General features: G+C 41.3%; 1 protein-coding gene across 3 annotated transcripts in view; it reads right to left on the bottom strand.

Moving 5' to 3' along the window:
* Window positions 1-13,542, bottom strand: part of LOC145777267 (uncharacterized) — a 32,627-nt gene extending 19,085 nt beyond the window's left edge. The window contains exons 1-15 of one of the 3 annotated variants that reach the window (XR_014290322.1): window positions 13,206-13,542; window positions 12,147-12,274; window positions 11,781-11,893; window positions 10,857-10,921; window positions 7,988-8,121; window positions 7,692-7,776; window positions 6,956-7,197; window positions 6,492-6,618; window positions 5,244-5,774; window positions 4,918-5,007; window positions 4,710-4,776; window positions 4,503-4,579; window positions 4,085-4,232; window positions 3,639-3,845; window positions 3,245-3,324 (exon numbers count right to left, since the gene is read on the bottom strand). Coding sequence is in view for 2 of the 3 variants with exons in the window: in XM_082588609.1 (XP_082444735.1) it covers window positions 3,245-3,324; window positions 3,639-3,845; window positions 4,085-4,232; window positions 4,503-4,579; window positions 4,710-4,776; window positions 4,918-5,007; window positions 5,244-5,774; window positions 6,492-6,618; window positions 6,956-7,197; window positions 7,692-7,776; window positions 7,988-8,121; window positions 10,857-10,921; window positions 11,781-11,893; window positions 12,147-12,274; window positions 13,206-13,448 (2,337 nt within the window). In the remaining variant the exon portion in view is untranslated. The remainder of the gene's footprint in view (window positions 1-3,244; window positions 3,325-3,638; window positions 3,846-4,084; window positions 4,233-4,502; window positions 4,580-4,709; window positions 4,777-4,917; window positions 5,008-5,243; window positions 5,775-6,491; window positions 6,619-6,955; window positions 7,198-7,691; window positions 7,777-7,987; window positions 8,122-10,856; window positions 10,922-11,780; window positions 11,894-12,146; window positions 12,275-13,205) is intronic. The other 2 variants (XM_082588609.1, XM_082588610.1) reach the window with 2 other exon arrangements.
* Between the last annotated feature and the right edge of the window lie 610 nt (window positions 13,543-14,152).

The following is a 14,152-nucleotide window of genomic DNA, read 5'->3' as shown; positions in this document are numbered from 1 at the left end:
ACCCAATTTTTGTGTCCAATTGCAGAATGCAGACATACCACTAAGTATCCTTCCAAAGACACGGCCACATGCTCTTAGGCGGTGTCAAACCAGCGCCCTTTCGAGGGCCGCACACCACTCGGCTATTTAGACGAATTTCAAGATGGAAACACCGTTGAAAGAATAGCTTCATAAGATCCGGTGATTCTACAGCATCAAATAGGGTGGCCAAAAAAAATTGAAATTTTTTATTTTTGTTTGCACACCCGCTCATTTGAGGAGGATTCATGAAAAAATGACACTGTGAAAATTTGAAGTGAATCCGACAAGAGGAAGTGCTCTCCCACCGACCTCAAAGTTTGCTTTCTTTGGCATAATTCGTCAAAATTCCTTGAATATGTGACGTAATTCTTTTTTGACTTATCTGCATTGCAGTTGCAGCATTTTTGTGTTAACCATTGTTTTACTCTGAATTTATGATACAATAAGTGTTTCCACATGCAGAAAAACAGAAATAATGCACAAAATAGATCACATTAACAAGCGTTTGGTATGAAATTAAATGCACTAAACTTAAGAGAAAACCTCATAAAAGTACGTTCACCAGTCACGATCACAACGCTTCAGGTGACAACACATTGCCCAGAAAAAGCAAAAGAAATGTTTGTAAAGAGTCAAGCCATTGATTTTATTTAATGGAGCTGTTGGCATGTTGGCTTTTACTTGCACTTGTTGGAAGCAGCTTTCTGTGGTGCTCGACCACCTGATAGAGGAGCTGGCGCTGTTGTTCATTTTCCGTAAAGACTTCATTGAAGTCAGTAGCTAATTTGACTGCCCAGTGCCCGCTCTGCACAATCATTGACGACTTTGAGATCATGGCATGCTAGAAATAGCAGCCTTCAAATAAATGCCTGCTGCACGACAGTGATAGCTCCAGTGTGGATTCTCATATTGCTTGATGTTGTGTCAAAACAAAGTGCAGCTAAATGCTCTGCTACAACTCGTGTATGAATTCCACTACTTTTTGGCCCATTAGTGATCCCGTTCCAACAGGCAGCTTCGGAATGCCAAGCAGTATCTCAACATGCATACCAGAAACTACAATGGCCAAAGAGTCGCACTTTGTGCCAGCGGCATTAGTCAAATGGTACCATGAAAATGAGCAACAAGTGGAACTGTTGGTTTAAATTTTTTCCGCACTGCAGCTGCCAGGCTTTCACGTGAGGTGTTTCGAGCATTCATGACAGAGGAATGTGACATTGTCAATTCATTTATATCAATTTCAGCTGCAGCAAGAGCAGGAGTGACGATCATCATTGCTTGACGACTTGATGTTATAGTTCTGTTCAGTGCTGCATTAAACAGTGAATTATCGATAATGCAGCGTTTTGGTAATGGCTGCTCCTACTGGGTTTTCTGTTGTTTTGGTGTTATTTGGATTTATGGTGCAAACAGTGGGTCACTGGAAGAATCTTCATCATCTGCTGATTATTTTCAGATGAGAAAGCAGCAGCACTTGATGGTACTGGATCAATGCGATTTCTGTTGCGTCTCTGTTCATCATCTTTGCGCTTTCTATACTTTGCAGCAGCTTGCCGATGCATTGGGTCCTCTGTTGTCATCAGTATCTCTCATGCACCACATTGGTCTAACAAAAACTGGCAGTCTTCTGGTATTGTTGTGCGGCTTTCCCAGTTAGCATGTGCAATATCAAATAATGCACTTAAGCTCTGGGTGAAGTCAGCTTCTGAGGTCAGCTGGGAAGCTGAATTTCGCCTCCCTTTGTGCTTTGATTCTCCTATATGCTCTTGATGGATGCGTTTTAGTTTGGTAACAACGTGAGTCTTTGCAGTGGTAGCGATATTAGCTTTCACCCACAAGAACTGCACTGCAAGCAAGTGGCAGTGTAACCTTATTGACCTTCATCTCGTAGTAGAGGTGGTGAAGAACCACACCCCATGCAGGCAGCTGACATGGCCCCTCAAGAGAGTCAACACTAGAGTGGGTGTCCATTTGTTGACTCTCTTGAGGGGCCATGTCAGCTGCCTGTATGGGGTGTGGTTCTACTGCATTGCAACTGCAGTACAGTTGCAGATGAAGTAACATTAACTACTACCATCTATGCCACTTTTTGGTTTGCAGCACCTTCATCAATATCTGCCCCTACAAATGACCTAGCAATGCTACAGCTCACAGAGGATTATAAAGAGGTTGACAATGCAATTTCTCAAGTGGCAGAAAAAAGTTGAGGTTGCACTTGTGGTACATCAGTGAGGATCTTGCAGCACTGCCTTTATTCAGTGATAATATCACAGATGATGAAAAGAAGGCAACCGTTAATGCTCTTAATAAAGACCCATTTTCCGAAGATGTTCGTCGTGTTGCCCAAAACAAAATTGTCAAATTTCAACGTCTCTCTTTGGCACAATTTGTAACACAGCATTCAATTAACCTTTTCGAGTCACTGCTTCTGTCGACACATGGCGTGATCGTGATGATTATAAAGAAGCATGCAAAGTTTGGCGTCATCTCAAAGCCGTCAATAATTGTGCAGAGCGGGCAGTCAAATTTGCTACTGAAGGAAGAATTTGCTACTTCAATGAAGTCCACAAAAAATGAACAACAGCACCAGCTCCTCTATCAAGTGGTCGAGCACCACAGAAAGCTGCTTCCAACAAGTGCAATAAAGTCAACCAATGGCTTGACTCTTTACAAACATTTCTCTTGCAATTTCTAGGCAATGTGTTGTCACATGAAGCGTTACGATCGTGACTGGTAAACGTACTTTTATGCGGTATGAAATTAAATGCACAAAGTTTAGTGCATTTAATTTCATACCAAACGCTTGTAAATGTGATCTATTTTGTGCATTATTTCTGTTTTTCTGCATGTGGAAACACTTATTATATCATAAATTCAGAGTAACACAATGGTTAACACAAAAATGCTGCAACTGCAATGCAGATAAGTCAAAAAAGAATTACGTCACATATTCAAGGAATTTTGACGAATTATGCCAAAGAAAGCAAACTTTGAGGTCGGTGGGAGAGCACTTCCTCTTGTCGGATTCACTTCAAATTTTCACAGTGTCATTTTTTCATGAATCCTCCTCAAATGAGCGGGTGTGCAAACAAAAATAAAAAATTTCAATTTTTTTTGGCCACCTTAAGCATCATGATTAGCTGGTTCTAACTCTCAACAAAGTAGACATGTTTATCTTGATCTTAGAACAATCGCACGAAAGAAGTGCAACAAATATTCTCACCGTGGACAATCCCCTATCTGTCATCGGGGCTGAGAGGGGCCGCGGCTTCTTTGCCCCACGCGCCGAGCGGGATGCTGCCCCTGGAATGAAAGAATTATTACACAGTCGTTAACAATTGATTGGTTGAGTTTAACTCATGACAAACGGCCTTGCCTAATGATAAAGCGCTGACATGGATTTAGCCCACTTTATTGACATGCTACATCTTCCATGGGTGCTGTAATGAAAGCTGTTACGTTGCGAGTTATAGCTTCTCGAGAAAACTTCATTTCAAGACATTGTTAGTGGCAACCAGGTTCATTAACTATCGGCATCTTTTACCTATCAATTTAAACAATCCATAGCTGGACAATCAAAATCTACAAAATATTAATATTGGGTCTTATCTGTATACCTGCTGCCCGAGTAGTGTCGTCACTTGGTTGGTTAGTGGCACTCGGTGACGGACGGGGGGAGTGTGGATAGTGGGGGACAGAGTTTAAGCTTGTTTGGCCTCGTAAAGTTGGGGGAGTACGGCCAGCGCTGTTACCATCAGGTGGCGTGAAGGTGTTAGAAGATATGGATGGGCGATTCCGTTTCTTTACGAAGATTGACAACCGACCTAAACACGGCGAAAGCATCACACAGGAAGTGGAACAGTTAATATTGTCAGAGCTGGGTGCAGAGGATACAACATGTCTAGGCTGGTGGCTGTAATCGTGAAATATTTAAAGAGTTCTCTTGGAGAAAACGTTTACTTTAGATTCAGAGCTTTTTCCTTCCCTAAGCTGGCCTTGTTCAATCAATAGAGCAATCGGTTCAAATTAAATAAAGTGAAAACATTATATTGCTGTCACATACCCCCGCCTGTGGAAAGAACGTTAGAAAGAGAAGGGCTATCCAATCTGGGCCATGTCCCACCAGAGTTGCCGTCGGATGACGAACTGACAACGACACTTTTACTTTTCTTCTTGCGGTTCCACAGAAACCTGGAAGAGCCGATTTTGGGCTGAAATCAAAGTAGGATCGCGTTAGTTTAGGATAATGGACAACAAATGATTATTGTGGTCACTACTTCTCTGCTTGACAAACGTGCCGGTGTGTTTGCACAACTACGCGCAAAGTAGTGGTCGCGCTTTCTATTATTCAACTGATCAATTGATCTACATCTGATGAGGAAAACAGGATAATACATCATTTAAAGTTATGTTTGCTTGGATATCTAACAAAGTTAAAATAACGTGGTTGTTGACGCTTTTCCACAACACCTATCCATCACCTTCTTCTTCTTCCCGTTCGAACGAGGGCTGGACAGTGGCTCGTCAGTCTGAGGGGCAGCGTCTTTCTTGACCACGCCTGTGGACCGTATAAAGACAATTGTAAAGTTGTAAGACGAAACCTGCTTTGAAAAGGTCCAGAGACAATTATGTTTGTCAGAAAGGTCGGCTCTACTACAATAGACCTCAACAATCCACAAGTCACTGACCATGAGAGGGATCCGAATATGCGGTGAAGCCGCTCACTTGGGACTCCTCCTCCGAATCTAACATCGTCTGGAAACAAAATGAAGAGTAATGTTGTTGGACAAAAAGTGGTTGATATTCGTTGGAGAGATAACACGTTTGTTAACTTTCTACCCTCCGACGTATCGTCTGTTGCTAACAAGCGATTGCTGACAATGTTTTCATAGTTACCGAATGGCGGTTGACAATCTTCTTGTTTTGAATCTTCTCGGATGTCAACGATAACCTAACACCCCCTCTGCCAGTGGAACGGGTGAAAGCCTGCGGAGGAGATGGTGAAAGTTTAAAGAAGCTTCCAGAAATCCTTAGTTTGATGATGACGCAAATCAGGGACGAAGATGGCAAAGCGACTTTCGTGCCATGACAGGAGGCGATGGACCTGGCACCGTCCTTCCGGGCAAATAGTTCCACAGTTCGGATCAGGAAGTTTGAGAGGAATCAGCCCAACGCATCAATCGCTGGGAAAGTAACTAAAACTAATCACGCAGGTGACGTACCATATTTTTCTTACGCAGACGAACTTGTGCGTCATTTCCTGTCCACACGTTGTTGTCATGATGACGTTTGTTGGGTGAAGTTAGATGTGGCGCAGTGGTGGAAGGCATAATCTCCTCGCGGCTACTCGTATTCGACTCGCATTGAAACATTGGGAAGTGCTTGACCAGCTGCAGCGTGCACGGACTGGCACGACCAACCAGCTCGTTGACATTCGCCAACGTCTTGTCACCGACGGGAACGTCATTAATCGACAATATCCGGTCACCGGAAGTGATGTTGCGCGAGCTGCTGTATTTCACGAAATAACCTTGTTCCACAGTGATGTCATGTTGCTGTGGCAACACGCGAACGACACGAAATTGCTTGAAGATTTTGTTGTTGGTTTCGTTCTCCCACTCGCCCGAGTCGATAGCCGAGTCGTGGCTGTGTGCATTCTCGCACACCTCGAGCTGGCTCATGTTGGCTCTCCCCTGCACCTCGTGCAGCTTTGCTACAACTTTGTGCTTAGCTTCTTTAATTTTATCCTGTTCCTGCACAACAATCATGAAGACCAGTTAACAAAGTGAACCTGTAGAATAGAAGCAGGAAATAATTTTACTTTATTGATATGAATTTCAGTTGTTTTCTCAAGTATTTCGCTTGCACAATGTTCTAAATGTGTGTCAGGGGAGTGTAGCAGGCGTGCACATACGAATCAGTCCCACACAGTTGTGGTGGTGGGATGTCAGTGATCAGCTCCATCTCTGGGATACACATTCAAAAAATATTGAAACTCTCTTGGTGTTTAATGTTTGCCCAATTGTCCGTGCAGCCATGCAAGTGACCTAATCCCAATAAACTTCTTTGAAATGGAATTGAAAAATAAATTGAATTATGGCATTTGATAATGCTTGGTTTACTTTTACTGGTTCTTTTAGTGGTGATTTCTTTACTTTATCCTTTTTTGTTTTTTAGTCTTTATCTTTTTTTTGCATTTTACCATTTTGCATTATTTGATTTGTTTCCTATTCTCTCATTTTTTTTGTATTTTTTCATTGATTATAAAGAGCTTCGATTATTTAAAAAATTCAACAAAAATTTTGGAAAAGTTTAAGAACCACTGACACTGTACACTAGAGGCTTCTTGTTTCGTATGAGAGTTTCTCTGAAAGGGGCAACAATATATAAAGTTTGAGAGCAACTGATCTAGTCTAGATTATCAGGTCAGTTCAGACGCAACCACCAGTGAGGTGAACCCAGCAACTCACCTTCACAGCTTCCTCAAGTTGTTTGATCAGTTTCTCCCGCTCTGTCGTCATGACGTCACAAACGCGCTTACTTTCCTCCAGCTCATGACGTAGCTTGTCTCGCTCGGAGAAAGCTATATCGCGCCACCTAATGAAGATGATGCAATGAAGAAGTCTACGCTTCTACATAGGCCAGCAACTGTGATGTTTGAATATATGTTCACTTGTCACCATCACACAAAACACACCAAGCCCACAGTAAATTTCTAGAAACTTGTGCAGATACATAAAGAATTGCAAACTTTTCACAAAACAGTTTCCCATTGGCAGACGTTCGTTTGAATAAATCACACTTAAGAATACTTCATGCTTTATGGCCAAGTTGGTAACTGAAATGAACACCAGGCTCGAATAGGCTAATATACAAATTTAAAACAGGAGGAATGCGATCCGAGCATGGCGTAGGTGGTCGGTGGTCGAGTTACCTCGTGACGTCTTTGGCTTCTTGTTGAGCTTCGTCTAGTTGTTGCTTCGTCAATTCTCCGGTAGAGAGCAGCAAATCCCGTTCCAAGGATAACTTCTCTACCATTTCTATGGCAACGGCGTGCGCCTTCTGGGCAGTGTATGCTTCGTGAATCTTGGTTTCTTTCTCCAGGAGAGCTTGCTTACGCTCGCATTGCGCAGCATACAATTCCTGACGGAGGGCCAGTGCGTCTAATGACGTGACCTATACCAAAGTGATAAGACATTCTTGTACGCAGAAATATAGCCATCGCAGACATGTGCTACTCTATGCGCTTTACAATCTACGATAGTTTCATCCTCGCCGATTTGAGGGCAACTACATTATTGCCTTAAATCCATTCCCACAATGCAGACTGATAAGGGGGAACTAATTTTTTTGGTATAATTTGAGGGGGTATTGAACATAAGGGTCTTTCATTCAAAAGCGAGAACCCTATCTTCTGGACCAGCGAGTAGGTTGGCCAAGCAGTACAGTGTAGGAAAACCACTTGCAACAAAGCTCAATCAGTGGAACACACACGAATCGTTCAGCTAAGATTTCACAAACTTTATTTATGTTTTAATTATCACTTAGCCTAAGAAGCAACATTGTCGCAATCGCCACAAAAACCTTCTCCAGGTCGGCAGCCTGAGAGTGGCGTACGCATCAGTGTGAAACCAAACCAGACGAGAGATCACAGCTCTGACGTCACTCACCGAACCCTGCTGCAGGTTGACGATTTGATTCTTTAACTTTTCTCGTTCTTCAAGCAGCTGCGACTTTTCCCTTTCCAGGCTTTGACTGAAACAATTTCATAATTCAGTGTGGCTCTCTGTGCATACCGGATATTGACAAGTGTGCGCTACAATATCGTAACTGCACTCCAACCAAGCACAATTTCATGTTGCTATTTAACCAGGCAATTGGTGGGCCACATTAATAGTGACCACACAAAGTAGATACAAATTAGTAGTTCACATGTACAATAATGAAAACACAACAAGTAACTAACTTTTTCTTCTGCATAACAGTGAGGTCGTCTTGCATCTTGTCAATCTCTTTATGGACAGCATCCCTTTCGCTCATCACCAACGAGTATTCCCTCTTGATCATCGTCCGCTCTTCACGCACACGATTCAAATCCCGCTAAAGAGAGCGATGCAAAATGTCAAGTTCTGTTCAACCCAATTCTTATCATTTCACTGTTTGAATCGCTACATGCCGCAGTCATCCAGCTACTGCTGCTCAGTGTCTCAACAATGAAAATACTGTATCAACAATATTAAAATAAAAGAGTCTCCTTGTCACTGTCAACTCCGAAGTTTCAGCGAGTCAGGTGTTGAAAATAACACTCCAACTCTTCTATCAAAAGAAGGTGGGATATCACTTCAGTGAATGCATGCTTCTCATTAGCATAGGATGCCTTCTCGTCCAGGCAGCCACATGTGTGAGGCTGTATTTCTTTCATGAACTCAACAAAGTCACAGTCTCAGTGTTGCTGTGTGTTGCTCAGTGCTCAGTGTTGCTGTGTTGCTGTCACAGTCTCAGTCTCAAAAAAGCACATTTGTTAACGTGGTGGTGCATTGTGGGTATTCTTGCAGGAGACAATTGCGATGCCAACGCTGCCAGTAGAGCACAGAAACTCGATACTCCAAGTGGATCATACGGTCAGATCTGATGTTACTCCAATTTTGAATACCAACATCGATAGAACACCAACAGTGCAAACGCCTCCAACACTCTTTCGTGTTAAAGTATCGTTCTTCTTCCTTTGAGCTTCTAGAACCGAAGTTCTATTCTCTTACCACACCAAGTTCACTATGTTCCCGGAAATAAATACAAAGAAACAAGAGGATTGGGAATGAACGTGATGATAATCACAAGTTGCTTTTGGTTCGAAGAAAACATCATAACGTCAAACCAAGCAACAACAACTAAACAATGGTAAACCACTCCGGAAATAATAGGATTTCCTGAATAAGCAGATGGCAGCGATTGAAGATTGCGATCAGTCAGTCGAAAAAGCTGGCTATCTAGCTAATGGAGATTTATTATATAAATAGGAATAGCGAATATTAATTGTCGTATTTCTGAGGCGGTGGTGCCTGTACAATAGTTGGGAAAGCCCGAAGAATGTTAAGACAAAACCTACACTACCACAAGGTTGGAAATAAAACATTCTGGCAAAACCGAATGCACAGACTTTCATCACAGCAACAAATGTATGTTGTATAGCACTGTATTGCAAAACGACTATCATTAACCAAGTACGCATTCTGCGATTCAAATATATTGCTAAATATCGACACTCCCTGAGAATAGCGTCATAAACCCTTCGACGTAGCAACTTCTTGCTGCCGTTGACAATAAACCCATTCCTCTAGGTCTAGGAGACACTAGGGTAGGGGTTCTTAAACTTTTTTTAATGCGGACCCCCTTAAAACAAATTTTGGTTTGCTTGGCCTAGTCTGAGAAACTTTTTTGATCAGCATGAATTAGACATAACATAACGCAATAAAATTAAAACGAGTTGGTAACAAAGTGTATGTTTTGAAATAGCGAATGCAGATTGTTTTTCAATATCTTCGATTTAGTTTCATTAATGTGAAGAATGCTGCTGTTTGTCTTCAACAAGAACATGAAATTGTGACTTCGTCTTTGATAGTGCAACACGCATGTCATCCTTTGCATCCAACCGGTTTCGACTCTTTGTTTTGATAGTTACCAAGGATGAAGATCCTGACTCACATAAATATGTAGTCGCAAAAAGGATTAAAGCAGCCATGGCTCTCTTTACCAAAAGAGGATATGCTTGAGTCAACGAACTCCAAAAATCGCCAATACTTTTCGAATTGAAGGACATTCTTAATGATTCCATTGCCCTTAGTTCCATGAACTCATCTTTTGCAAGGTCCTCATCACTGATAGATTTCAGTTCAACGAGAAAAGAGTAACGCATCCAAACTATCCATCTGTATTTTTAATATCCTCTGCGCTAAGCAGTAACCTCAGAAAGAGTTTTGCAATGCTTCCAAATGTCTGCACATGTCTGTGTGCAAAGCCAATCTCCTTTTCCACAGCTAGATAACTTGTCCTGAAAAGCTTTAAGTCTTTCAGAAGTGTCCATAGTTGTAACGGCAGGGCCTTGAATAGAACGATTTACCTCATTCATGTGAGTAAAAACATCCGCCAAGTAAGCTAACCTTTGAATAAACTCTTCACTGTTAAACTGCTTTGAGAGTTCAATATTTTTGTCTCTTAGAAAAAAATAAATTTCTATTTAAAGTTCAAATAAGCGCTTCAAAACTGTCCCCTTGACAGCCAGCGAACTTCTGTATGATAGAAGAAAACTTCATGTTCCGCTCCCATTTCTTGACGTAACCTCTTGAATATTCGATGGTTCAAAGCACAAGCTCTGATAAAACTAACGATTTTCACACTACCAGACAAAATTTCTTTCAAATTTGTTGGGAGAGTTTTCGATGCTAATGCATGGCGATGTAAAAAGCAATGAGTAACGATGACCTGAGGAAAATCATTAGCGTTGTTTTAACTTAATCTCTTTTCTTTTGAAAAATTTATTCCATTTTTGAAATTATACACTAAGATTTCCATTGGGCCTTCAATTCATGGACCCCCCAAAACTAGTCCGCGAACCCCTTGGGGGTCTACGGACCCCAGTTTAAGAACCCCTGCTCTAGGGCAACATGTCTGATTGATCTCTTGCTAACCTTTTGCTTTTCTGTTTTTCATAGGCGTTTCTACATCAAACAGGCTTAATTCTACAGCAATAAACACCGAAGTTTTAACCTCGATTATAATTTGTACTAAGGTCGATAGCTTTTCATAGAGAGCAAGCCTAACTCCAAAGCACATCTCACCTGCAAAACTTCCACATTCTCATTGGCAGCATGAAGCTGTCGGATCAGTGGCTCTTTTTCCGCTCCTAGACACAACCAATTGATTTATAACGAGACTGATTTACAAGAGCGCATCTACTGAGCAAACAGCGTCTACTACGCTGTGCTCACAAAAACAACTCAGTAGTTTAAGAAAATCTAACAAAGTCCGACTTCCAGGGAAGGATATTGCGTAGCGTTTCGTCAACAACTGATAACTGAGCAGCCATTTTCATTTAATTATTATCTACAACGCGTATCACAACAGAGTTATCTAAAACAAACACGATGTTGACATAAAAGGTGAATGGAGGTAAAGTAACCTTTCGCTTAAAAGAACAATTGTAGTAAACATTCCCCATGGAAAATACAACCAGCCTGTATCATCTACACAAGCAGATGAAATCTCACCCTCACAAGATTGGTGCAGCGATACAAACACCATGTTAACATTTAACGAGATGTTTTTCAAAAAGATTTTTTTTTTCGTGCAAGTTAAGACAGAGTCCAATTAAAACGGGTACGTGTCAGTTACGTAATGTTTTGTTCGATTATTTCCGTCATCGTTAAAGCAGTGCTTATACCACATACTTCTAGTATACGCGTTGTGGTGGATACAGGTATGTTGTATTGAGTTTTGCAAAGTGAAAAGAAAAACACTATGCCAATGTTAAAATTTTTTCTTAGCGCTCAAATGCATGTCACATTGTCACAGCAATAAACAGAAGCGTGTTTAAAAAGAAAGATCTATTCTAGATCGTGCTTTGTCTACTCTACGCATTAGCACTGTCTGATGTTGTCAGAGTTAGGCCTACAATGTTTCAACGGTGACATTGCTAGCTGGGATTTAGAGTCGGCAATACTACCAAGACAAGCCGCAAACCCAAAGTGATAAAGTTTTCTCACCACTGTTGTGCATACGAGTCAGACTCAATTGCTTTTGAAGCTTGGTCTTCTTTTCTGTTTCCTCATTCATCTTCCGGCACAAATCTTCGTGGGATGTTTTTAACTTCTCATACCTATACACAAGATGAGAACGCAGCGATATTTGGATGATAAAACACAAATGATTGTGAACTTCAATTGAAGAAAAACGTTTAAGTTCGTCAAACCAAGTGCAACTGACGTAAGTTACAACATGGTTCAATCAAAAAACAAAACGTCGTGAAAGCGAGTAAAAAGGTGTTCGTGTTTTACAACTAAGCATTTTATGCTCAATTGTGATTGCATTCTCCAATCTCCATCAATATAGTCACATGCTAGACCACTCACCTCATCAGGATGGTCTCATACATCTGCGTGATGATTTGCCCTCCTCCTCCCACCAAGGAACGGCGACGTATCATGGCCAACTCTTGCTGGTCGCTTTCATTTTGACGAATGAACGCCTCTGATTCAGCCTGCGCCAATATCGCACACTCTTACAACAAGAAGGAACAAAACTACCATACAAAACAAGCGACAACTGATTGAAATCAGAAACTTACTTACTTGACAGTGTCTCGTTGTAAAGTAGTGGGTGCAATTCAGAACAGACAATCAATGACAAGACATGAAAGGCCACTCATTCGCCAAACGTCCGGACAAAGTGATGTCAATCGATATTATTTGCGCATCGTGTTGGTGCGCGTTGTGTTGGTGCGTCGACGCATTGACACTCACAATACTGAAAGTGTTGGAAGCTACGCGTGACCTACTGATCTTTGAGCTCTATTAAACGCTGAGCTCCAAATACGACTCTAATCCATTCGATAACATCCACTCTCTCCAGTTTTACCTCACAGCCAACAAAACACAATTTCGTGCATCGTCGTTGACGTACACAGACATTATTTACCATCGAATCGACTGACTGAAAGAATCGTCAAGTAACGCTAGCCTGCCGCGTGCGACTTTAGGGGCAGACGATCATCCACTTGACGACGTCATGCCTATTGTTTTTGTGTTCAGTCTGCAGTGCTTGTGACGTTGTGGGCTCACGCTTTGTTCGTTGTATTACGGTGCGCACTAAGGAGCTCCTGCGGCATGATTAACATTCGCGTAATTCCCAAAAAGTTTTGTCAAAGTTGCTCCTGGTACACAGAATGAAGGCAGTAACCGTACCAGCATAGCAAGAAAGCGAGTACTCACGCAATGCAACGTGGATAATAGACTTACAACAACAACTATAATCAAAATATTATGACGATAATTATTTTAATATTGGACAACCATTTCGAAACTCTGGCAATACCAAATTTACAGCATATCTTTGCTAAAAGAATAACAGTGAAGGCGTTTCGCTAAATTCTTCAAAAAAAGGTGACGGTTTGCTTTGCACCACCCACTTACCCTCACTTCGGAGAGTTTCGAATCGGCTTCTTTCATCTTTTCTTTCATTGCTTTGAGCTGACCTTCCATTTCATCACGCTCTTTAATGGCGTCTTGATGGCGGCTGGTCAGCTTGTTCAGCTCTTCTTCCTTGTGGTCCAGCTTCACCTTCAGACTGTCCACCTGACTTTGAGTGGTTGCAACAGCAAATGATGTTCCAGCCACTTTTATTTTATTGTCTACCAATGAAGACGGTTCCGACATGGATATAATTTATCTTTTGAAGACACAACATTTCACGAACAAAAATTTCAAATCTTTATGTCATAGCCTCCAGTAGTCCCGCTGAAGCCACAACAAAACTATTTCGAACTAAATAAAATCCTTAAACCTGGGCTAAAAAAAGAATACAATTAGTTCAATCAACTAAAAGAACATCAGGTTTAACTTTAAGGTGTATATACTTGTAGCAGGTAAATAAAACTACCGAAAGGTCTCTTATAATAGTAATTGAAGACACAACCAGACAAAAGAAACAAGATACTTGATTTCGACCACACAAACTCACTGGGGCATGAAAACTGATTTTGAAAAACTAAAACAACCCAATTAATTCTTTGTTTAAAAGCAGTTTTATCAAAATACAATGGTACGTTTCCTCTGACATGGTACAAATTGTGAGTTGATTCTGAGGAAACACTAACGAAAAATGAAAACTGTTTAACAACTAACAAGTAAACAAACTAGTTGGTGTGATTGATCTCCATCACAGACAAACCTTAACTTGATTACATTATTACAAGCATTTTGAATAAACAAGTTTGTCACAAACCTGCCCATGACACAAGCAGTGCACTTCAGCACACACTCAATGACAAGAACAGAGGAACAGAACAGACATAAACTCCAGGTTTGCTGAAGTTAAGGGGAAAAACAAACACAGGCACCTCTTGACAACCTTACAACAC

This window comes from Aplidium turbinatum, chromosome 9 (assembly GCF_918807975.1).
Source record: "Aplidium turbinatum chromosome 9, kaAplTurb1.1, whole genome shotgun sequence".
NCBI classification, from domain to species: domain Eukaryota; kingdom Metazoa; phylum Chordata; class Ascidiacea; order Aplousobranchia; family Polyclinidae; genus Aplidium; species Aplidium turbinatum.
Note: the sequence above shows the minus strand (reverse complement) of the source record. Positions and strands in the feature narration are given on the sequence as shown.